The 25,884-nt window shown below is 37.1% G+C and overlaps 1 protein-coding gene across 7 annotated transcripts in view; it reads left to right on the top strand.

The window, feature by feature from the left end:
* Nucleotides 1-25,884, top strand: part of TRPS1 (transcriptional repressor GATA binding 1) — a 236,814-nt gene that overhangs the window by 65,989 nt on the left and 144,941 nt on the right. For all 7 annotated transcript variants that reach the window (XM_072949630.1, XM_072949628.1, XM_072949627.1 and 4 more), the window contains one exon: nt 6,078-6,681. In XM_072949630.1, coding sequence (XP_072805731.1) covers nt 6,078-6,681 — 604 coding nt within the window. The remainder of the gene's footprint in view (nt 1-6,077; nt 6,682-25,884) is intronic.

The raw sequence follows: 25,884 nt of genomic DNA, 5'->3' as shown, positions 1-25,884 counted from the left end.
GGATACGGAGATGTGTGAGCTTTGATCTTGATTTTAAGGCAATTACAATATAACTGTAAAGTAAGACATGCGTGGTTATTTACCATGAGAGCTTTTTAAGTGATGAAATAAATCTTTTTATGCCATCACTTAAATCAAAGGCCATTTTAATAAAAGGCAATGTGAAACAAATCCTCAGAGGACGCCAGAGTTTCAGAGCAGCTCAGAGGATGTTAGGTTTACTCCTGGGTTGAGTCATTTGGGAAGTCTTTATGGATGAGGTTTTTAGTTAAGGTGGGTCTTGAGAAATGGAGGGACAATTCCCTGAACTTCTTTGAGATTTTCATGTTAATGCTGATATAATGAAATGCATTTAGTAGGTTAGAGCGGAGTCCAAACTAATGTGGTTTGTCAATGACTAAACTTTATTCTTCAGTAATGCTTCTTATACCAGAGATTAAAATAATGTTTTAATTTTGGGGGGGAGGACATGGCATTTACGTTGGTCTTCTCAGTTACTGTTGGTGACACAAGTCAGAGAATATGTCCAAATCATTTGAGAACTGATTCCTGAACCAGCTAGTAACATCACATCAACAACCAAACAGCATACGTGCAAGAGGAAGTATGAACAAGAGCTAAAATACTACATCATGCCTCCATACTGTTTTATGGATTGACTTGTCTGTGCTTCACGTTTTTATTTTATGAAGTAGGATGGAAATAGGTACCTTATGTGATTGTTGTAGGGTAATATATATATATAAATGGCCTAGCACTAAAGAATCCTGGAAGATGATTCCCAAACAATGAAATAAAAAAAGATGAATTACTGTTTTGGGATTGTGCTTAACAATGTCATGTTTATAGTTTTCGCCATAAAGCCGTTAGAGTTGACTCTCAGAAGTGGGAGTGTGTGCTTTAAGAGGGAAAACAATGTTGCTCAACATGAAGAATTCATTTGGGAATCTTCTATCACGTACTGAGCACATATCCTGAGAGTTCATTCCTATCTAACTAATACTCATCTCGAAGTTATTTCTGACCAGGGCTTCTTGGCTCTTGCTACGTCAGGTGTGGCCTGGGGACCGACACCATCAGCATCGTCTGGGAATTTGTAAAAAACAGAGAATATCAGGTACCACCCCAAACTGCCAGAATCTGAATCTGAATTTTAACAGGGTCCCCAGCTGATGCTTCTGCATGTTAGGGTGTGGGAAGAAGCATGGCTCTAGATGTTAGTATAGGTGACTGAAAAGTATATTGCTCCCAGCTTTTGGAAGTAGAGTCATACTGTCTTTTCAGTGTATTTCCTATCATTTATTTGGCTGACATTGTAGGGAGAAAGAAGTCCTTCAGGTCTCCAGAGTATTATGCAGCAGATTGCCTTTTCTGCATCACCTAGTGATTTTCAATGGCCTGGAAGATGGAGCAATTTAGCAGTTTACTGCTTAATTGTCAAGCTTTACTCTCTTTTCATTAATAGTAGTCACACTTGGAATCTTACGAGTCTGAATAACAAAGATGGTCAGGGCATTACCTGTGTTTGATTAGAGTCACAGGTAGGAGAGGATGTTTGAGTGTGTTCAGTAAGTTGTTTTGAACCATGGTATATCTACTAATGTAGTTTGTAACTGGTCTCTGCATGGGCGTCCCCTGAAGGGCTTGCTAAAAAGTCAGATTCTCCGGTTATGCCCAGAAGATTCTGATCTTCAGTAGGGCAGCCCAGAGGCCTTGGAATCTGCATTGCTAAGAAACACCTTCTGTCCTGGGACTGCACGCAGCCAGTTTTGCAAACCACAGCATTAGTCAGTTTCATTTCTGTCAGTTAGAAGACCTTTCCTTTCCCCTCATGTTTTCATTTTTTATCCCCCCTTGTTTTCATTTTTGATATCATCAGTCATTTCACTTATTTTTGCATAAAGCTGAAAATTTAGGTAGTTGAGGATAGAAAAGTAGAATATCAGCCTAGAAGGTAGAAGCCCTGTATTCTTGACTTGTTGTAGACTAAAGGGACAAGACATTGTGTTTTCACTTTACTAATCTGTGAAATGGGCGTTCCACCTCCGTGGACTGTGAGATAATAGATGTGTGAGAGCTTTGAAGTCTTCAAAAGAAAAGGTGTGTGAGTTGAGCTGGTTATTGCCGCCTTGTTTCAATATCCTTCCTGTTAAACGTGTTTTTCGTTTCAGCGTAAAACCTGGTTCTCACTGAAAACTTAGCTCTGCAGTTTCTGTCTGCTTTTTGCTTTACATCCATCCTCACCGTCCTCTGCTTTCGGACGGTCCTCCAGCATCTGTTACCGTGGAAGGCTTTGCCTAGGTCAGTCAGGGTAAGAGTTCCTCTGCGGGGCAGGTCAGAACAGCTCTTGCCGAGACCTGTAAGGAATCAGAGTTGCCCAGTGGGACAGGAGCTCAGAACAGGACGAACTTGGGAGCCCTGGACACCTTGTTTCCGAGTATACGCTGTGATGAATTCACTGCCTGGGTGGGACACGCCCAGGACTCCTTGCATCCTTAGGAGGACACGCCAGCCAAGTAATGGGTAAAGGCTGGGTGTGTTTGTCTTTATTTGGTGAAGGGATAGGCTGGCTCAGGGACATTTCTGTATTACAGAGTAAGCAGACACTGAAGGCACATCATCTTAATTGCTGAGATGTATTACTGGGTATATTATGATTCTAAACCGCCTGACTGAACACCTCCGAAGGATGAAACACAGAGAGTGCCCTTTCTATTTTTGTTATTTAGGATTTTTAGATTCTAGATCTGACTCCTATTAATGAGCAGAGAGGAAGGCTTGACAATAAACTGCGAAACTGCTCCCCGTTTCAGACAATTGAATGCTACGAGGTGACGCAGAAAAGGCATAGAATATACTTTACTTGGTCCTGTCTTAAAACAAAGGATCTTCTAGGAGATAAACTTGGTTTTAAGAATGATGTCTGTCATGGTTAAGGTACGTGGAGGACTGGAAAGGAACGATGCCAAAATGCCAGTTTGTAAGGTTCAGCTCCCTTGAACAAATACAGAACGCAGGTCCACACAGAAGAGGGGGAGATTTATTTAATTTTAGGATTTATATCAGTTAACCCATACTAGAGGCACTATTATTTTCATTCTGCAGGTTAGGAAATCGAGGCAGGTTCAGTAAATGATCCAGAGACACACACACAGTAAAATGCAGAGCCAAGATAAAAATATAGGCATTCTGGTTCTAGAGTCTTAACTCGTAGGTGGACTAAATTGCTCCTCCAATGAGAACTGTTGAGTCTGCTGTTTTAAAATAATTTTGTCATGTGGTACTCAAGAATTTTTTATTTCTTCTCTTGTATATTGACAGTTTCTCCTTGTTGCCCTATATTGTCTTTATTTCTTGAAATGACACCACTATAATTCTTTGGAATTTTGCTGTGTGGCGCTGTATAGATTCTTTTGTTTGTTTGTTTGTTTTTTGCATGTTGGTACTTTCTCCTTCTTGTTGCTCTAGAATTAATTGTCTTTATTTCTCAAAATGACATCACTGTCATTCGGGATTTTTTTTTTGTGCGTGGGTAGAAGTAGCAGTGGCGATTTTATCGTCTTAATTTCCAGGCAGGATCGCATCACAGACTTCAGGCAGAGACCCCACCATGTCAGGGAAACCATAAAGCCACTGCCACGGTGGCAGTGAGCTCATTAGAACTGTCTTGGGGTGAAGGTCGACCAGAGCTTCTGAATGTGCTTCCTGAAGGTTGTTTGTTTATGCTTAATTTTCATGATTGAGTAGATTATGTGGTGTATCTTCATTCGGGTATTTCCTGGGTATGTTTTGAGCTTTAACCATTTTGATAAATCCATTTTTATCTGATCGAGCTCCATAAAGCTAACGATTTGGGGATACAATTTTGAGTTTCAGAGTTTATCTCCCATTGGATTATACTCAAATATGGTTATGGTTGGAAGGTTCTCTGAATGAGGTTTCCAGAGTTTCTAAATCCTAGATTTTGAGTCTTGCCTATCGTCCCCTGTGATCTTAATTCTGCTTTGGGTTTTGTGGTCTTGACTTTGGTGGCAGGATTTTAACTCATCATCCTATGTATATTCTCCTTAAGAGTTAGGCTTCTTTCACGTGAGAACAATTCTTTTTAATATTGTGTTCTTATGGTCCATTCATCATCAAATTATTTATAATTTATTGCACTTCCTTTTGTTTTATCTTTACTACTAAAGAAAAATAGGAGAAAGGATTGAAAACAATCTCCTGTAAAAAGTTAAAGTTAAATATCCTGTTTATTCAACCAAATGTAAGCCCTTAATGATAAGAAGATAATCATCTACTGAATTAAGTACGCTCAACAAATATTGGCTGAGATTTTGTTACGTGTCTTAATACCTTCGAATTTGGCTTCGATGAAATAGGAACAGTCTTTTGGATTTTCAGCCATCTGACGGGTCTCATAAGGGAATGACATCATCCAATACAGAAACTGTTACAGCCCCAAAGTGATTAATGCACACATTTAACTATGCTACTGCTCTGCTTATGACCGTGCAGTTCCTTCCCTTTTCCTTTGAAGATATCTGCCTCCTTACCATGGTCTGCAAAGCTCTAGATGACCCTCCAGCTTGTTGATTGTTATGCTTCCTCTTGTTTATCCCTCTCAGGCATCAATGGCTTCTTTCAGTATCTCAGAATCACTAGAATGTGTTGCCCTTTCCCCTTCCTCCTCCTCCAACAAGGATGGCTCCTTTTCATCCTTTGCTTTGATCTGTCTCCCTCAGAAAGGTCTTCCTGACGACCTTAAGCAGCCCTTCCTCCCCATTACCAGCCCATCCATTTCATTCTTAGCACATATCACTCTTTGTCCTTGCATATTTATTTATAGTCTAATGTGAAGCTGGTTGTTCCTGACTAGACTGTAAACACCAGGTGGACAAGGACTAGGTGCCTTGTATTCACCAATGTGTACCCAGTGCCTGGCAAAGTAATATTGCGATGATTATTTACAAATTACTTATAGGAGTGCCTATTTTGCAGAAGCTTTAAGTAATAGCTCTCAAAACTTCTTTTGCTAGTTTGAGTTGGTAACTCCTAACACATGATACCAGTGGCGTAGCAGGTGTTTCACGTGGTTATTTAATTAGGCAGCCAAGCAGGGTTTTTTTACAGTTAAAGAAAGTATGCCTTATTCCGAGTTATCTGTGTATCTTTCCGGTATGCCTTTTAGGATACAGTGCCTCTGTTCTTTGTTAATCAAACATTTGTCTTAATTTAACAGTTAACTGTTCCGTCTTTAACAGCAGGAGACACTATGAAATCCAACAAAAAGGTCTCCTTTTTTTTAATGCCTTATAAAAAGAAGACACACATAAACACACATTCACACACACTCTCTGAATGAATCTATCTGTGCAGCACCTACCATGCTGCTTGGCAGCCAACGTACACTTAATTTGGTGAAAGTGCGTAAGTCCTTACAGATAGAAAAATTTTGTTTAAAAAGTCTTAAACTTCTGTTATGTAGTCTTCTCTAGATTATGTAGATCAGTCAACCATAGTTTATTGATTAAATGGATTTAAATTTTATGATAGAAAAGAACATTGCAATTAGTTAGGTAGAATTTATTTTAATATATGTAAAAGCCGTACAAAGCACTTCAGCAGTAGATATGTATGTATATTTATAGTGATAAAAATCTCAGTTTAGTTTAAATAAACAGAAAAAGTCCATTGATCAAATCAGGTGTAAAAACATATGAATATCTATTAAGGGATATAGAATTGATGATTAGCCAGTCACGGTAAAGTGAACAGAGCAGGTCCTTCAATAATAAAGCAAACCAACCAGTTTTAAATGTGAATCGGCTGGAGTGTGTGCACGTGTAAGTGTGTATGTGTGTGGCATACCCTGGTTGTTGCTATTACGGGAATATTGCATTCCTTACAGAGAACTCAAGATGCCGGTTAATTACATGCCAATTTCTGGGTGTTGAGAATATTGTGTTTCGTTCTACCGATTACATTACATGAGATAAAATTCAGGTGCTTAAAGGCTTTATTTTTTTTTAAGCCCTTCCGAATGCAAGATTTCTAGTGACGGGTTTCTTCTTCTGCAGGAGAGCACACAGCTGCTACAAATGCCGTCAGTGCAGTTTTACATCTGCCGAGACTCAGTCACTACTGGAGCACTTCAACACCGTTCACTGCCAGGAGCAGGACAGCACTACAGCCAACGGCGAGGAGGACGGCCACGCCGTGTCCACCATCAAGGAGGAGCCCAAAATTGACCTCAAGGTCTACAGTCTGCTCAGTCCAGACTCTAAAATGGGAGAGCCAGTGTCTGAGAGCGTGGTGAAGAGGGAGAAGCTGGAAGAGAAGGACGGGCTGAAAGAAAAAGCTTGGGCTGAGAGTTCAAGCGATGACCTTCGCAGCGTGACTTGGAGAGGGGCAGACATCCTCCGGGGCAGTCCGTCCTATACTCAAGCAAGCCTGGGGCTTCTGACCCCCGTGTCCGGCGCCCAAGAGCAGACAAAGACTCTAAGGGATAGCCCCAACGTGGAAGCCGCCCATCTGGCCCGCCCGATTTACGGCTTGGCTGTGGAGACCAAGGGATTCCTGCAGGGGGTGCCAGCGAGCGGAGAGAAGGCCGGCGCCCACGCCCAGCCGTATCCTGCATCCGGAGAAAACAAGTCCAAGGATGAATCCCAGTCTCTGTTACGGGTAGGAAGGTTTAATTTTTAAATGATTCATATATCTTGAAGGGGAAACGGGGGAACACACATTCTCTCGGGTTAGGATCATGTCTTACCAAGTGCAACTCAGTGATCTGTGTCGATCCGGGATTTATAAGTAATAAGGCCGAAATGGTGGAGAGCAGCTTGTGTGCGTTTGTGTGCATACACGCGACACATACGTGATCGAGTGGGTAGAAGTCACTTGTTTGTCACTGCTCTTTGCTCCGACTGAATGTTTGTTCATCATCCCTGGTGGCTATGCAAAACAACGAGGCCGCTTTTGGAGAAGGGAGGTTCAGAATCCCAGAAGGATGCACATCTGTTACATTAAAGTAACTAAGTGACTTAAATTTTAAGGTGGTGTGGCAGAGTATATGGTTAATAGGGAAATTAGCAGAGATGTAAATCGCTAAGACTGCAAAGCCCTCGGTGAGCTGTTAATAAAGAAAAGTCGTGTATTTTGCAAACCTACAGTGTAATTATGTACGAATGAATGACAGTGTTTATTGTTTACTTGCCAAGAGGAGGGGAAAAAATGAGATAGACTTTAGTGTGAATGGTGTGAAGAACATCCAAAGAGGAGAACCGTGCATTTTATATTATCGGGCTTTTGTAGGGAGAAAGACACAGTCTCGTGTGGGAAAAACAAAGCAAAAGCTCTGTAAGATAAGACCCATGCTGGCTGTCTTCATGCTGTGTAGACTGAACATTGTCAAGAAATATTTTAGATTTTGAAGATTCACGAGCTCCCAGTGGTGGTGCCTAAGGCGCCACCGCTTCGACATTTCCCCTTGACTCTGAGAAAGTTTTGAGCTTTCCGGATGATTTCAAGGCTTTGTTCCTGCAAGGAAGGTAGGATCAGAAACCAGCTGACCTTTACAAAAGAGCTGGTTGGGAGATACAGTTCAGGCAGCCCCATGCTCTGACCTGGAGGTGAGAGACCCCTGAGTTCTCTCTGGATGTATTCTGGGGAGAGAAACTGCTCTTCCCAGTGTCTGCTTGGCTGCTCTGCTCTCATTTCCTGCAGATTCTCTTCAGCCTGTCAGCTCCTCTGGTTTTCTCTAGTGGAGTTTAGAAACACCCTTTAGAGGAGCACAGTTAATTCTAAAAGCTGTTACCTTTCCTGTCTTCAGCCATGCCCTGGAGCGAAGAGAACGGCTTGAATGCAGAAGAGGAGATGCCTCCTCTACACTGAGAAACAGAGAATCCTTCCTGCCCGGAAGGAGCAAGTTTAACTTAAGTAACTTTAGAAAGAAGAAAAATTGTTCCTATGCTTTTTAAGCGGTATTCAATTTAGGGAGAGCTTCTTTGATATATTATGCCTTTTTTAATTGTAAATGCTCATCATTTGCTTCCTGGTCTGAAGTGGCTTTTTTGGTTTCTGGTGATAAGGCAGGAATGACATGTCCTAGGGTTTTTAAATTTCACGTTGCATCTGGAGAGCTTGGTGGAGCTGATTGCCTTAGATCTGAATCACTAGAGCTCCCCACTCTTTTTTTTTTTTCTCACTTAAAATTGTGTTCAGCCATAGCATCTTTATTTGATACCAAATTGTGTGACTCTTTTAGACTGTTCCTGGAATATTACCTTTTCTGCCACCATTTGTATACACTAAGAATTTGGAATGAGCAATCATTTATTCAGCAGTGCAGTGTAAAACCTGAGAATTATAGTTCTATTCTTTAAGCAGGCTGAGGACGATCATACTTTTCTAAAAAAGTTGTTTTTCTCAATTCCTCCACTTCCTTAATTCCCTGACTTCGACTTTCTGTTGCATCATTTCAACTGTCTTTTCAGTTCCTCCCCATCAGCTGCTGAAGTAGTAAATCTTCAGCGAGAGAGGCAACTTAACTATATTCTACAATGAATACCAAATTCCCTACTGTAGGATTTGTGATACTTAAAGGCCATCATTTACTAAGTTTTGAGAGCTGACAAAAATATATTTATATATATGATATATTTTAAGTCTTGGATTGTTCTTCTGTGATTTTAGTTAAATTTGAATCTTTAAAATTTGCATTTCATTGTATTTGAATAGTACTCTTGGAAATCACCCACCATAATAAATCGCCGTTTTATTGGACATTTGGAATAGGAGGTATAGCTAATTTAATTTATTATGAAGTATTTAGTATATTACCTGAATTAAAAAGTTTTAATGGGCGCATATCTTGCCGATCAGCTTTTTAAGATACCTGAGAGAATTAAGAAGCTGAGCCTACTTTTGATTGTGAATTTGACACGAATGCACGTTGGTGGTAGAAATTGGTATTGCTGAGTTATCATAGCAGACACTCTTCTCAGTTCTTTTCTCTGCCATCAGTCAGGGAAAACCTGAAAGAATATCACCATCATGTTTACTAAGGTGAAAGCAAAGAACTTTAATTTTGTAATTTTGGAAGTCTAGTTAGTAGCGAAAGTATCCTGTAAAAATTTAGTTGAGATATGCAAATACAGTATACATGTTTTAAATGAAAGTAGTGGTCTACGTAAATATTGATCTACAGAATGTAATATTCACGTTCACTTTAAATAGTAGAATGGAACTTGAAATCACCTTATTGTTTGGCATGTTTGTTTAGAAGTAGTGAGCAATTTAAGAAATGAAAAGTAGATTTTAAAAGTGATTTTTTTTCAATTAAATGGTGCATCCAATGTAGCATTCATGGAACAGATATATTTATAAATTCATTTATATGTATAGTTTCTAATACTAAAAGTGAAAACTTGACTGTCCTCTTTAACTACTGTGCAGAATGATTTCGATTAAGTATGGAAAATTTGTCCAACAGGAAAATGTTAATTTCAAGTAGCTGAACTCTATGCTGGTAAATAATGGAAACATTTTTAAAGAGTATGCTGAATGTAGTTAGGGTCATGTCGCAGTGCATATAATTATAATGCTGCTTTCAGAATATTGGTCTTTCTGATACCTATTTTTAACTGGTTTTAGTTTTGAAATTTTGGTTTACTCAAAGTGAGGAAGGAAATATAAGAATCACAGACAAGAGCTTAAGTTTCAAAATATTCGTTAGTTTTCATCACTTCTTTTTTCTTTTCTTTTTTTTTCTTGTATAGGTCAGTGTTTGGCTCTTTAGTTTTGTGTCAAGTGGCAGAGATCACTTATGTATATTTTCTTTTCGTGAATGTCTTTAATTTCCCTTGTTACTAGTATGGAAACTGATCTTGTTATAACAAAATCTAAATTGTGTATATGACCTGTGTTGACCCTTGTGCTTTGAGCATAGCAAGGGGCACATTAACATAAGTTTCATCTCGTAAATTGCTGTATGAATATTAGGGTTTTCATTGTGTATCAGCAGTATTTCTATAAAATCATTGCTTTTCTTTCGTGAGTAGGAAGATACATTAAACCTTTTAGACTCTTTGCTAGAAACAGTCCAAGTGTGTATGTAAACTTTAATTGTTACTCTTTTAAAACGTCTAGTATAGATCTTCTAGAACTTGAATAAGCTCTGGAAAATGTTTTGAAAATGCAGTGTTTAAATTTGGCTCTGTGAAGAGGTTAATGTATTTAATGTTGCCTTGCTAAAACCAAAAGCTAATTGGCTTCGTATATTCAAATAGGTACTCCCTTCTCATTTTAAACTAAACAGTGTCGTATAGTCAGAACTCCATATAGTCAGATGCTCTTTTCTGACCAGCATCTTCAATAATGTCTGTTTATCCCAAGGTATGTACGTATGTATGTGTGTATTTATTTGGTAGATTCTTATGCAGATGTGCCTGTATTAGTTTTATTATTTCCTGGATGAGAAATTCTAGATTTCATTCTTGTAATTGCCTTTTTACATTGGATTTTATGACACAGAAAGGTTTGTCTTTTAACTGATAACCATGTTAAAAGGAGCAAAACCCCTATCATTAAATTTCATAAAGATTTTGCCAATATCAAGTACATATTTCGGTTTTTAATGAAACACAGAAGTGTGATTGTCTTGTTGGCAAATCTGTAGTTCAGGTAGTGTATTGCAGACCAGCACTCATGTAAACTTCTCCATGTCATGTCTGAACAGATGTCACAGGCCCTAATTCTTCCTTAAGTTCCAGCACCCTAGTTATCAGCCCACTCCCTTCGTGCTCCTAGGGGAAAAACAAATCTCTTTGCGATTGATTTTAGTTTCCAGTTTAAATTTATGTAGGGAAGTTTGTCTGTTTTAACATGCACATTTTGCATGGCTTGGCTTTGGCAGAGATGTTTGGCTGTGGGTTGTAGAGTTGAGTTTCAAGTTCTGGGAGCTGAGATCCAAGCTGATGGGTGGTGATGCCCTCCGTCCTCCCAGGAGTGCTGCACAGCTGAGTTAATTAACGTTCGTCAGGCCATTTGAGATTGTCCGATGCAGGGTTCTAGATAAGTGCAAAGTAGTATGATTTTTTGTTCATTTTGTAAATGTGATACCAAGGCAGCACAAAGCAGATGTTATTTCCCCCTTTCTTTGGCGGCGTTAAATTTATAGTTTAAAGATCGTTGATACCGGACAAGCTATTGAGATGCAAAAATGTTCTTTTGGGGACAGTCCATTGGCAGCCAAACAGACGTTTAAACAAGCGACAGTGTTGAATGCCTGTACAACCACTGACAGAAGATCGCAGGAACTTTTTTGAACTAAAGATGATCTCAAGTGAAAAGTCTGATATTTATTGTTTTGCTCCATGTCTAATGAAAATAAAAGCAATTATCACATAAGTACTGTTGACTTCACATAGTGTTTATGTACATAACCATTTTCCTAACTCCATTTGAATTTTTTACATTTTCATCATCAAATACCAAAGAGAACGGTCTATACCAGGAAAAAATGGCTACGAAAAATCATTGGCTACGAAACAGTAGTTTTTAGGACATGTTGTGAAGTTTCTCTTTAAGTAGCCATTGGTATTTGTTTTGCCTAAGAATAAAATATTAAAAACCATTTAACATATCCAGAGATTAATGGTCTGTGTATATCTCTGTACTTCTGCCCTATATAGATGCATTTCTGTTGTCTATTAAACAAGGGTATGATTTAAATTCAAATACAGATTTATTTTTTAAATACTATCCATTCAACTTAGTTATATGTAATAGTGAACATGACCATTCTAATTGCTTTCACTAAGTGAAGTCTAGATGGCTTTATTTTTCTTTATGGATCATTCATCTTTTATATTAGTATACTGTATTTTACAGTAGACCACAACTAAAACCTGTTTGATACATGTATGTTTGGTTTTATTGGTTTGACCAATGGGATTTTCTATTATTCTAATTTTAAGTCAGCTCCACTGGCTCAAGTATTTTTTTAAAAGCATATTTTTTTCTTTTCTGTAACCTCGGCTCTTTGTGAAGTCTGGCATCATTCTGCTGGCCCAGGTTTCTAAGGCCAGAGAGGCAGATGTATCTTTTGGTGGATCGGGCTGGAAGTTTGTCGTCGCTGTGAAATGGTATCCTTCAGCACGGTATCTGTTAATTATTTCCTGTACACCTATCTTTTGCTCTGCTTCCTTTTTTTTCACAGACCGCATGAGTCAGGAGATAACTGGGCTCCAAAAGGACCCCATTGTTGAGTGTTCTTAGATGTTGGAAGTGAGGAGTTTACAGAAGGTGGCCTGAGTTTCAGGAGCACAGGTGCAGAATGGTTCAAAAGTGTGTCAGCCGTCAGCTACGCAGCCTTAAGGTGAAGCTAGTCTTCTGGCCAAGTCCAGTCTGACGGATGGATTTAACGAAAGTGTTGATTACCTAAAATCCAGGAAGAGTGTTTTATTTTGGATTTTTGCCTGGTTTGTTACTTGCTCCCACCAAAAAGTAAATAGCGTTTCCATTGTTGTAGTCTTTGACTCTCCCTTCCCTTTGGCTCTGGTAGTGAACGTTTATTAAGTGTTTTTAGGCAAGGACATTGATTTCTAGGATGGGCTACCTATAAACTCAAGGAAACGTGGTGAGCAGGATGCCACTGCATGCAGTTAGTTTAAGAAGGTGCAGACAGTTTTCAGTGAGGTTCCAAGAACCTGTTTCTTTCATTTTGGTGAAGCAACATTTTCATTTGTGGATGTTTATAATTAACTATAATTTACAATTAAAATAGAATCTGGAATATGGCCTTATTTTGGAGAAAATCCATACTACTTTATCTTATGGCATATGTTTTTTTTTTCTGTTATCAGTGATTAAGAGTGAGGTGAAGGGATCTTCCTTTCATTTTGTTTTTGTAAGTACAGGACATTTGTGATGTGACAGATTGAGTGGTATCATCTTTCATGCTAGAATGATCAAACAGCTCTCACACATCATTTTACACATTAACTTGCCGTTTTGAAAAGAGTTTCTCAATTTAGAATATTTAATTTGGGCATATTAATTATGAAAGAGATGAATCATTTCATACCCTGGAAATTTATCTATCTGTAAAATCATGATTAACTGGGGAAAACTAAGACTATATAGATAAATTTTTAAAAGGCAAAATGTACTTTGTAATATTTAAATGAGACAATACATGGCTGATAAAATGGTGTCCCGTGTCCTAGTCATAGTCCTCTAAATGAGTCACTTTTAAGATATAAAATAAATTCACCCATAAATAGTGCTTGAAGAGTAATATCTTAGAAATATTTAATTAAGGATTAGCCATTAAAGTATAAATTGACTTATTTAATGATGAATGAAGATAATTAAGGAAAAAGCAAATGATAATTTTTAGGAGCTATTTCTCATGGATATGGAATGTAACAAATCTCCAATAGGCAGTTACACCATATGAATGTTTACCTCCTGTTGCATGTGCAGCACAGTTTACTTTGTACAGAAATTTATTTCCATGTAGGACCCATGTCCTTAAGCTGAATTGAGTCATGTGCCTTAAGTGAAAACAGTCCACTCAGATAGGCGTGCCTTTTTTAGTGGAGAAATCTTTCTTTTTTTCTTGTTTGCATTTTGCCTCCATGGACGATGTTTTGACAACCCTTCACAATTTCTCAGCCCAGTTTTGAAGTTTTTACCTTCCTTAGGTGTGTGTTGGATATGTTGGGTAATAGTGTGGGCTTTGAGGGAGTATAAAAGAGAAGAATTTGATTGTTCTCTTTAAAAATATGGAGTTTAATGATCATTATTTGTTGCTGAAATATTTATATTGATTCCATTAGAAAGTGTTTTTCTTTCATAGGACGATCAGAATGTCAGAAAGACTAGTCTTTATTATTTCTCAGTAACATATGAAAATGATGGGGTATATATCACAGGAAGCTATATTCTGTGTGTGTGTGTGTGTGTGTGTGTGTGTATGTGTGTGGGTGTGGGTGTGAGTGTATGTGTTTAACTGAATCACTTTGCTGTACAACTGAAGCTAACATAGCATTGTGGATCAGCATAGTTCAATTAAAAAAAAACAGGATCAAGAATACCTTCTCTATTAACATTAAGTTTGTGGTTGTGATATGCTAAAAATACACAATTTCAGGCCATTCTTGACCAGTTAGTAACATTTATGAAGACATACATGATGTCATTTATATACACAAGTTAAGTCAGACATACATGGGAATCTAAAAATTTACAAATAAGATGTTTGTGAGACATACTCACTTTACTTAAAAATAATCATTTGCTTTAAAAAAAAAACACCTCAGTCTGAGACTTTAAAAATTTCTTCCCAGGTACCTTGAAAAGTGAAAATGTTTTTATTTACTTATAACTTTTTAGAAGCCTCTCGGTTTTACAAAGCATACTGCAGTTGAAGCAGTGGCCATATTTTAGGAGATACCCATGTTTGGTTAATGGAATTCCTCTTGTGTCAGGAATTTACAACCTAAAGTTTTCTTGACGACTGAAGAAAGTAGAAGTAGAATCCGTCTACTTTACCTGAATTCAAAGACAATTGGAGGTTTTTAAAATATGGATTGTCTAGATGGGCCGTCTGCGATCTACAAATTAATTATCCAGTTAATATGCCTCTCAAAACTTTATGCTGTAATAATATAAATGATACAGGATTTTTTTTAAAAAATCTAAATTTAGAGCCTATCTCAAATTCACATGTAATTTAAATGTTTTTCATGAGTCCAAAATATATCCAAACTCTTCTTTAGTCCTGAGGTTTTAGTTGGGTTTGGAGGTGGGTGTGTTCCACCTTTGATGGAGTCTCTCTGGTTGTGATTCAGGCTTGACTGGATTTTATTTTCCAGTAAAACTATATTTTGTGTTTTCTTTTTACTCTTCCCTTGTGATGTAGTGGAAAGAGTACCGGATTGTAGGAAAAGAGGCTTTGTGCTCTAGACTCTCTTTGTGACTAACTAGCCGTGTGACCCTCGGTGAGTCACTCAATCCTTATGCCCTGTTTGCTTCTTTGGAAAATTAGAGAGAGAAGCACACAATTTCTCACATCTTTTGAAAATTGCCAACTCTAGGGCCAAGCAAATTTTCTATGAAATCTTAAATGTTTAGACCTATGAATTGATATGTGGGGCAACTTTTAAGACAAAAAATCTTCTATTTTACACTTAGCCATGCTGGTGTCCAAGGAGATATCACATATTTGATGTAACAGTTCCTAAGTCAGATTTCCCTATAATGGCTGAGAACCCATAAATTATAAACAACTGTCACACTACAGTCGAAAATCTTCAACAATTATATTATTTGAGCTTATGCAAGAAAGCTCACTCTTTGAAAATAACTTTGTTTGAAAGAATCGTGCTATTAAGGGGCCTCTTATGATGATAAAAGGAAGTCTGTACAATGAGAAATAAAATAATTCTGGTGAGAATATGACATGCTTAAAGTCGTGTTTCCTCAGTTTCTTGGCATTGAGCGATGATGCCTGTTTTGTTCACAGTCAGATGTTCAATCAGAATTTTGGATGCAGAAACTAATTTTAGTAGGTGGGGTGCAAATTTCTTATGAGTCCATGAATAGACTCTAATCCCAGCTGTTTCATTACAATTATAAAAATAAAATTGGCTGTGAATCATTCAAACTTTGTTTAATGGGTGTGAATAATTCAGTTTCGTCCCCTACTGAAATCTTGAAACTATAAACCTATCTTGGATTCTTTATGCTCCTTCAGAGTTAATACCTCATTATCCATATATGAGTTATTTGAAGTATTGGTGATCATGATGAAAATGATCGTATTTCCACTCAGTTCTTGTGGGTTTCAGGAGAAGAGAGGAGGTGGCCTCTACGTTGAGGCTGGTGATGAAAACGAGAAAGAAACTGGGAAGAGTTTATGACAAGAGAAAAGGATATCAAATTAGTATTTGTTGGCATTTTTCCCCTATTAAAATATATGTTTATTACAGACATTTTAGAAAATATAAGTAAACAAAAAGAAGAAAATGACTACTCACCACTTTAATGTATCCCTTTCTGGACACACACATGTGCGCGCATGCGCACACACACAGACATACACATATATGCATAGATTTATATGTTTATTGTTAAACAGCCTTCAACTTCACTTTTTAAAAAACTGTAAACATTTTCTCCTGTTAGTGTATATTCTGCTGTTATCACATTTATTGACTTAGTAGTATTTCATTATGTGTTGTACCATTTGTACTAGAAAAGATTATTGATTCCTTGTTGTTAGACATTTAAGTTAGTTCCAATTTTTTGCTGTGGTAAATAGTGCTGCATTGAATATCCTTGTAGTTAAATAATTGTAGCTCGCAATCCTAAATTGTTAGAATTGGTTTCCCTATAATCAGGTTCTTTCTGTGGCGTGACATAGTAGTGGGGTTTATTGGCAAATGTAAGTCTCTTTACCAGGCTGTGTGTATATACTCTGGGGAAATGAGAAAACAGTATCACTTCTAGACTTTTATTGGTTAGAACTGCCTCACAGTGGTAGCTTAGAAATAGAAACCCCAACATTTTCTTTAAACGTTATTGTGGGGTAAAAGTTAATATGAGGGTTTGAATAAGGTATGTTTCTGAAGCACCAAAAAAGATTCAGTGAAGCGGTATTTCCCTTCTACAATTGAAAGATTCCTTAGTCACCTTGACATTGAAAAAGTATTTAAATGGTATAATGTATTGAAATGAGTCTTAGAAGGTAAATATATATTATATACATATAGGTAATATTTATAAAAGGATTTCACTGTCTTCAAAAAGATTCTTAATGTTAATATGTTTTGATGATCATATAAAGTTGATGCCAACAGCTACTCAGTGAAGTACTTGGCATGCACACAAACTCTATTTTAAAGTATTTGAATTTATTTTAATTTTATCAAGGTCATTTATATAGTTTATCATAAGGTGAGAATGAAAATTAATTGTTCAAGGGAAATGTAGAAAACCATTCTAAATCCCATTTTCATTTTCTTTTTCAAGCATCTTACCACTATATGCAAAGTCCTTCCGTAAGACTAGAAACTGATTGTATTTATCGTTCACGAAATTTCGACGATATACTCTTTTGTTTGGGGGGATTTGAATGCATATTTGCTTGTATCTAAATTTAAATACATTAGTATTTATCTGGGTTCAGGATTTATTTTCAAAGAACCAACATGCATTAGACCAAAACTAACCTAGACTCAGACTTGAAAGAAATAAAAATCCAAAGTAAGAGATAACTGTAGAGTTGTTCCCTAATATACTGGTCTCTAACTTTTCTTTTTTTTTAATTGAAGTACAGTCTCTAATTTTTCTTGTCCTGAAAATAATAACTTAGCACCTATTTTGTTTCAGGAATCACAAAAGATCCTATAAAGTGTATGAATGTGAGTAAATCAGGGTTCTTGCCCTCAAGTAACATACAATCATGTATAGGTGATAAGCTAAGTAAACTGACAGCTATAATAAAAATAAGGCTTCCATAAAAGGGTCAAGGAGAGGACAGCTGTTGTCTTTGGGATGTAATGAGAAACAGATCACATTCAGTTGAGAGCTTGAAGACAGTTGTCATAAAGGGTTTTCTGAGTTGGTTTTTGAAAGAAGGCTAGGCTACCAGCAAGTGCATATAAGTGCACAGAGGTAAAGCTCTGTGGAGAGAACAGTGTGAGGGCATTTTTAGCATAAAGATAATGGAAAAGTTTGACCAAAGGGCATGTGCGGTATAGTTTGGGGAGCTAAAACTTGACATATAGGTGGGGAGAACTTCCTTAAATACTTATTTGAAATTTTTTATTTCAGAGGGAAATAGGGAACCATAACAGGCTTTGAATTCAAGATATCTTGAGCGAACCATCAGTAAGTTACTATCACGTATCACATAGGATGGCTTGGAAGGGGATAGATAAGTGGACAGAGCTGGGATAAGGGAGGTTAATTAATTACTAGGTTAATCCCTTACCTCATGACAAATAACAACGTCTATACTAGGATCATGAAAATGAGGAATTATTTTTGTGGCTATGATAGATGTTGAGTCTTCAAGAGTTAGCAAAGTTGACATGTGTAGGTGACCAAGAGGAAGGATGGTGTGATGAATAAAGCTTTTGGTTTGGACCAGTGAAAGAGGAGACTAGTAATAGCTAACATTTGAGAATCACTCACTATGGACCAGGCACTCCTCTTTATGTGTAGTTACTCATCTGTTCTTCACAATCACCCCATGACATAGAAGCTATCTTTCATTCCATTTTATAGGGGAAGTAGAGCCTCAGTGGTATTATGTCACTTGACCAAAGTCACCCAGCTAGTAAGTGACTGGGTCCTGCTAGATCATGTCCACATAGACTGGCTTCAGAGTCCACATTGTTTACTATATTGTTTTTTGATGAATGGTAGTCCCCTTAGCAGAACTCTAGTGTGAGCTGTTTTGTGAGTATTAAATATTGAAGCTAGTCTTATACCTACAGAGTTTACAGAGCACTTATCTAATAGATAGCAAAAAATGGCATCTTTCATAGGGAACAGAAGACTTAGAATGACTTCTAAAATAACTGGCATTTATTTAATAATTGAATTTGTATTGAAAGCTTGGTTTGTACAAAATATTCTAGGAGCAGTGTCAACATGGACAAGCTATGGCCACTGATTCTTTAAATCATTTGTAAACCAGTCTAGTAGATAATGTTCAGAAATATGATTGTGATATAAGAAAAGGAATGTCAGGTGCCATGGAGTGAAACAAACAACATGGAGTATTTTATTTGGTCTATTTTTTTTTAAGAGGAGGAAATTATGGCTTCTTAATTCAGCCATCAAGGAAGGCTTCCTGGAAGAGGTTGTTTATCAGTTGGTTTAAAAAGGTTGGGGTTGGAATAGATGGTGATAGATGGGGCAGGGGATTACCGGGGGGCAAGAACAAAATACACCAACAAAAAAGAAGTTTGGTATCTGGAGAGCTTGGGGAAGAAAGTACACAAATCTAAAGAGAATCCAAGTCAAAGGTGAGCTTTGTAACGCTAGCTTAGAAGAAAAATAGTATATTTGGCAAGCCCTACTCTAGAGTGAAATTTGCTATTTTGACATTTGTGAGATTAAAATTTAAGATCCACTGTGTATGACAAAATCTTTTGTTAATTGGTAGGATTCAGAAATTTATGGAAACGTGTGCCTCAAGGATCATATTATTTGCATGATAAACCCAAGAAATTTTAGAACCAAGTTGGATTATTTAAATCAAAATCTAAAATAAGAATTTTATTCTTACTTTAATAACAGAAAGTTACTAATTTAAAAATTTAATAATGAGCTAATCATTTAAATTAATAATAAATAATAATTTAAATTTTATTTAATTTTAATCATTTAAAATTTAATAAGTTCTTTATAACATATATACTTCATAAAAGTATATGTGTGGTATATATATAAATCACTCTTTTATCAACCTATAAATTAAAAATAATTCTAAATAGGGCCATACCATATATACAATCAAAATAAATATAAATGAAAAAAATATTCTTAAAAACCCATTTAAAATGTATGCCGTACATAGTATACTAATTTGACTGATTCACTATATGTAGGAGCTGTTGTGTTTTAGTTTTATGTATTGGTGTTCTGACTTATTCACTAATCATTTCTTTTAGCTTTAATCCGTTGGCTCATTTTCATATCCTATTTAATGTCTTATTTTGTCATTGAGAAGAAAGAGAAATCCTGGCCTGTGCTATGTCACCTGTTGTTTAATGGCTAAAACTGTTACATATCTTAAGACTGTATTACATTAAGTCATTTTAAAAGCATTGCTTTCCCCTTTGTTTAAAATTCCTGCAGTCCCTGGGATATTCGTAGGGGGTTAATGGAAGTCTTGATTAAAATCTTCTGAGCTTCAAGGCTTTTAGTTTTTGTAAACAATTTGGATCTGAGAGATAGGCTTATGTCTTTTTACTAGTCGACTTTCTGATTTAATGTTAAGAAAAACCGTAAGTTTTTGAAAATTTTTGTTGTAATAAGTACAAATTAAAATGCATTTTTTAAAAAAATTAACCACAGTCCATTGTGTGATGATCACAGAATTTATGGCAGTTCTTTCAAAACTTCTCTGTGGACACAAAAGCTTCATTTAAAAGTAAAGGAGCTGTCTTCAGTGTACCACTTTTCCACTATTAAAAATAAGCCTTTTAAGTTTTATATCTAGGCTGCTTCTAAGTGGTTCTTTCTACACTTGCAGGACCCTGAGCTCTAATCATGACTTAATCAATCTCACTTGCTTCCTAACAGCTAACCAAACCATAGGTAGATAAAAGCTCTGAAATAGGTCAAAGTCCTAATACAGTTGAGGTTTACACTTAGCTTCACAAGCTTAGATTTATTAATTACCCATTTTTGTGACCAGCCCAAACTGGTCCTGCCTTTCTATGACTGGACACAGTGACTGAACACAGTACTTGGGTTCAGTCTTAATTCTTCTCTTTTTAATGTACCAGATGAGTTTTAAACATGGCTTTGAGTTGGGGTTCACATGGAACTGAGTTGGCACCTCTGTAGTTTCCAGTCGTTATAGTTTCCATGTGTGAAGTTCATTGCAGTGTTGGGATTTTTGTGATATTCTCTGGATCTGACATGGAGAGCCACTGAAGCACATCTGTGTGTGTGTGTGTGGTTTTTCCTCCAAAAGCAAGGGGTATTTGGACAACAGAGCAAAGCTTCAAGAGAAACAGCAGATACCAGATCTTAATAATTCATCCCTTTGTACATTTTTCTCCCTAATAAATGGTGAGCTCCTGAGAGGGAAGAGGTGTGCCGTTTCTATATTTCTGTTTCTCGATGGCCCTGCCGTACTGCTCATGTCTTAGGAGGTCTACAATTGATACATATTTAATTGAATAGAATTCTATGAGGATATGTGCACTTTTTAAAATTTGGAAAACCACATTTTAATTTCTGTCTGAGATTACAATAATATAATATAATTTTTTTACCATTAATTAAGTTTATAATTACAGACTGATTAATATTTGAATATATTTTGGGGACTAAAGAAACGATTAGATAAGTTATTACTTACATGCATTTCTTTTTTCAATACTGGTTGGTGAGTTATTTATTCTGGATAAACAATCCATTATACTCATTTTGGGTTCCCATAAATACATTGAGTTTTACTGGACCATTTTTAAACTTGAAAAATTTTCTGAGTTATCTGGTGAAGTAGAGATTTCTCAGGGTTAATAGAGTTTTTTGATTTAGGAATCTAAAGAAGCAATCTGCCAATGGGTTTCCAGGCTTCAAAGAGTTCCAGTTAAACCTATTTATCTTTATTTTTAATCACTTATCCAAAATTTATTTTCTTTATGTAAATTCCTTTTGAAGAATAGTAACTCTGAATTCCGTTTTGGTTAAAATAATCAATCTTCTACACAGCTAAGTTAATAGTTTTTAGAGAATGATGCTAAACACTGTTGAATCTAAAATGTGGGAAAAAAGTTTCACCATTATTCTGTACTGCCCCCCTCTAAAGAAGGGAAACATTTTAGAACATTGGTACTGGGCTCAGAATAACGGGAAATGTGCAGTGGGACCATCTATTTCAATAACTGTATGACCGAGTCAGGAAATCGAAAGCTTACAGGACTGAAAAGTGAGATAAAGAAGAGAGGGAGATTCATAGATATTATTCCTTGAGCCTGTAGCATCCCATTTGCTATAGACAAACCTTGAAAGGAGAGTTGGAAAGCTTTTGTGAACTCAGGAATGCGTGTGTTGTTTGTACTACAAACCCAACCTCATCATCTTAATCTTGCCTGGAAGAGATGACTAAAAGTATGGGTTGTATCTGTGGAATTAAAATCTATAAAGGCAGCGAGCTTTGTTTTTCAAATGGAGTTCTTGTTTGTTTTCTTGACCCTTCCGGAAAATAGCGGAGGGAGAGGAGAGAGAAAGGGGATAGCCGTATGCAGAAGAAAGCTGGTGAACTATCCTGTTCTCCTGAGCCCTGATGTTGAACTGTGCCTACACTATGAGATCCCTCTGGTACCAGATGCAGTGCCTTTCACGTTTGGAATCCACGCACAGAGGAAGGATTCACGAAGAAACAGTCAGCATCAGGAAAGCCTTTGCTCTCTGCTCTTGCTCTGTGCCGTCAGTTATTTTTGTCTGGGGGCTTTACAGAGATGTAACTCCTTCAGTCATCCAAGTGTGATGTAGTAAAAGTCATTTGCAGGAAGTGAAACTCCACTTTGGTACTTTCTTTTCACTCAAAGGCTAATGTGATTAGCTCTGAAACATTTGTTCATCTTTTTACTCAGTATTTGAACTATGCCTATGGAAGACATATGGATTTAAATAGTACTTGGCTTACCATCTGCTGATAAGGGAAAGTGAGATGCTAAATCAGAGTGGCAGGAAAGTCTATTTCAGTAGAAGCTATTTTGATCTGAAATACTGTAGGGCAATCTTACAGAGTATTTTAATTGGGCTTATATTGATGTGAGTTAGTAAAAGGGAGTATATTTGCTGGGATGGTTCAACTTATATAATCATTGAATGTATCAGTTTAGAGATGTGGGGCAATGCAAAATTTTAATCCCATTAATTTTAGCCTTTTTTGCCTAAAATAATCATTTGTGGGAAAAGCTTTTTGATTCATTCATTTTAGAGCAGTGAAATATTTTATATCTCATGCCAGAAATTAGAACATAAAAACATCAATTTTTCAGATAAATTCATTCAAAATTTAAAAAAAACCAATTTATTCTTTTAATATGGTGGTCATTTGTTGAGTATTTTTATTGTAAACTGCATCTTGAAAATCCAAGTTAACTTGGGGAGATTAGAAGAAGAAAAAGAGAGTATCTATTTTCATGATGATATAATGCTGGTGCATAATGCCAAAAAGTCTGTAATCGTGGCATATTTATATTTCAGGTTAAAACTTGGACAGTGTAAAATTATCGAGGCATTAAGGATGCTATGAACTGTAGAAGAATCTGAATCATATATAAGTATGTGCGTCTATATTGCATGCGTATAATTTTGATTAACCCTTACACCAAGTTTATTTTTGTTTTTCAAGTTAATCTGTCATTCTTTCATACAACATGTGTACGGCATACCACTTTTGCTTGAAGTGTTACACCTCAACACATGGTCTCCGCCTTCTGGGAGGAATGTACAGTAACGGGTCCTCCTCTGTGTCCAGAGTTATGTCAGGCATCATCTCAGTTAATTCTCTGAACAACCCTGTGGTGCTGAACATTTGCAACTCCACTGTAAAGAAGGCACAAAGGTCTAGAAAAGTTGAGTAAGTTGCCCCCAAATAACACAGCTAGTTTAATTATGTTTAAATAAAGGTTACGTAGCAAGTGCCCATTTTGGCTTGGGCACTGTGCTGAGTGGTAAGTAGAAGACGAAAAAGACAAAGTCTATGAGATGACAGAAATGTTAACGGATGATTTTTAATGCAGAGTAGAAAGTGCAGTAGCAGAGAAGGCGACCCTGAGTGTAGGCAGCTATCTTGGCCTGGGAGGTCCTCAGAGACATACTGGAGAACATGGTGCCTGAGCTGAATTCTCGTTTGTTGAATGAAGATGGAGCAAAAGGCCAAAGAACCACTGCATGGGCCCAGTGCCAGAGTCATGAACTCCTGTTGTTTACCCAGCGTGGCACCAGGCATGCGGTTCAGTAAGGCCCTGCCACATGTGGCTGTGGGCCCGTGGGCCCCGTGGGATGCTGCTAGTCTGAACTGACGTGCGCACCAGATTCCTAAGTGCAGGTGTGAAAAACATCAGTGTTAAAACTATCGCATTATGCAATTTTCTATTAATTACATTTTGAAATGACAATATTTTAAATATATTTTCTCCAGCAGATATACTTAACAATTTTGCTTTGATTTGGTAAATCTGACTGACTGATTTAACAATTCAGAGATGGTTTGGTGTTTTGGAAACTTTAGAATTTCTTCATGTTGTTGCTTCTGTTTATATTGTTCTGTTGGTGCCTTTGAGTTATTGAATTGACAGATTTGGGGGGGCATTGGCCTTATTAAATAAGTGATTGGCACCACATTAGTTTATTTCCACAGGAAAATATGAAAGAAGTCCTGAAATCATACACATAGTGCATCATTTCTTAGAAGTTTTCTTTTTTTTTTTTGTAATTTGGAAATTTTGCATTCAATTTCTTGCAGGTAGGTTTACAATTTGTAAAATATTTAGGGCTATTCTTTTTCTAGCCTGAGAACATTACTCTTTCGAACTTAGATATTTTGTAAACTTTTTTTGCACAAGTATATGTTTTTCAGGACATGAAGCTTCTGAAATTTCTGTTGTATTTCGCTTGGTACCAGCTTTTTTCTTCTTTATCAAGGAAATGACTCTGTTAGTTTTCTTTACTAAGGAGCTTATGGGGGTCTAACTGAGAAATCTAGAACAGTCTGTAACCCCAGGATCTTACGGTGTGATTGGCAAAACACAAGTCAGCGCTGCAGATTCTATGGAGAAGCTCGTCCTCCTTAGATTAGGTGATGCCACTTGCTACTGAACGAACCCTATTCAGTTGACTTTGCCAGGTTCCACAAGCAGGTCTGTGCCTCAGACGCAGGAAGTTTTTCTCAAAAGCAGGTATTATTTTTATTTTTAGAAAGACCACAGTTAGGTTTAGCAGTACAATATTATCATTGATTTATTATAAACCACCCCAGAATTACTGATGAGTTAGTCATGCCCTTTTTATGTGTCAGAGAAGAGCATTCTCCTGTCTCCTTCAGTGAGAAGGAAGCAGGTTGCCATGTCAATATTTTACTGTTGCTGATGGCAGATGGCCCAATCTCAGTGAACGCCTTTCTCATTCTCCCCACTTTCTTTCCCATCCCCAGTCTTCTTTTCCCTCCCTTCCCTTTAGCTATTACATTGAGTCATTCTGTAACTACCCAAAAGCTCCCTTTGCAAAGGGATGCTTTAAAACTCAGTATGTGAGCAGAATTAGAGCATGGCCTCTTAGAACTAGAAGGTCATTATATCCAACCTTCTAATCTCTGCTCCATCACGAACACTGAAAGCGGAGTCCTTTAACTCTACTCCACCGCCATCCGGAAAGAGCAGCAGAAAGTACAGGAGTCATATCCACCCACACTGTGGATGTTACAGTGAGGACAGAGTGGGGACAATGATCCCATGAGAAGTCCGCCTCGGAAGTAAGAGGTTTCTGGTCTGTACTCTCCTCTTCTGCCCCTATGATGTAGGCATCTTTCTTAGCAAGGCTACTTGCCTCAGGGATTTAGAAGATTGTAAGTTATCAAACCAGTTAGAACTTTTATGTCACTGTACCAATGTACCAAATTCTTTTTCTTGCATTTACCTTGAATACGTTTCTGAACATATAGGAAGACTTCATCTTGGATGAAACGTTATAATTATAATTAAAAACAAACACTCTTAACTAAGCAAATTGTTTCCATTTTATCACCGTTACAGAGCATGTGGTCAAAGATGTCTTGTTCACAGATTCTTCCAGGCTAGGTTCCTAGGAATAGAATTTCTTTGTCAAAGGACATACACCTGAGAGTGTGGACAGGAAATGCTGGATTACTCTGCTGTTTCTAATATCAGCAAACAATTTGGAAAATAATTGTGTCTGTTCAGAATTTTGCTAGATGAGAATAGCAATGGAGGTAGAAATGAAGAATCACCGTGTGGGAAAAAACGCCTAAACTAGGAATTCTTGTGGTGACTTTTCCTGTTACTGTGCATGTGTCAGTCCCTGGATGGCATTTCTTGGAGCCATTTATTTGCATCACGTGGTAAATCTTTTCCCGCCTCACTCTCTCTGTCTTTGGAA

This window comes from Vicugna pacos, chromosome 25 (genome assembly GCF_048564905.1).
Source record: "Vicugna pacos chromosome 25, VicPac4, whole genome shotgun sequence".
NCBI lineage: Eukaryota > Metazoa > Chordata > Mammalia > Artiodactyla > Camelidae > Vicugna > Vicugna pacos.
The sequence above is the reverse complement of the archived record's forward strand: the minus strand, read 5'-3'. Positions and strand labels throughout refer to the sequence as shown.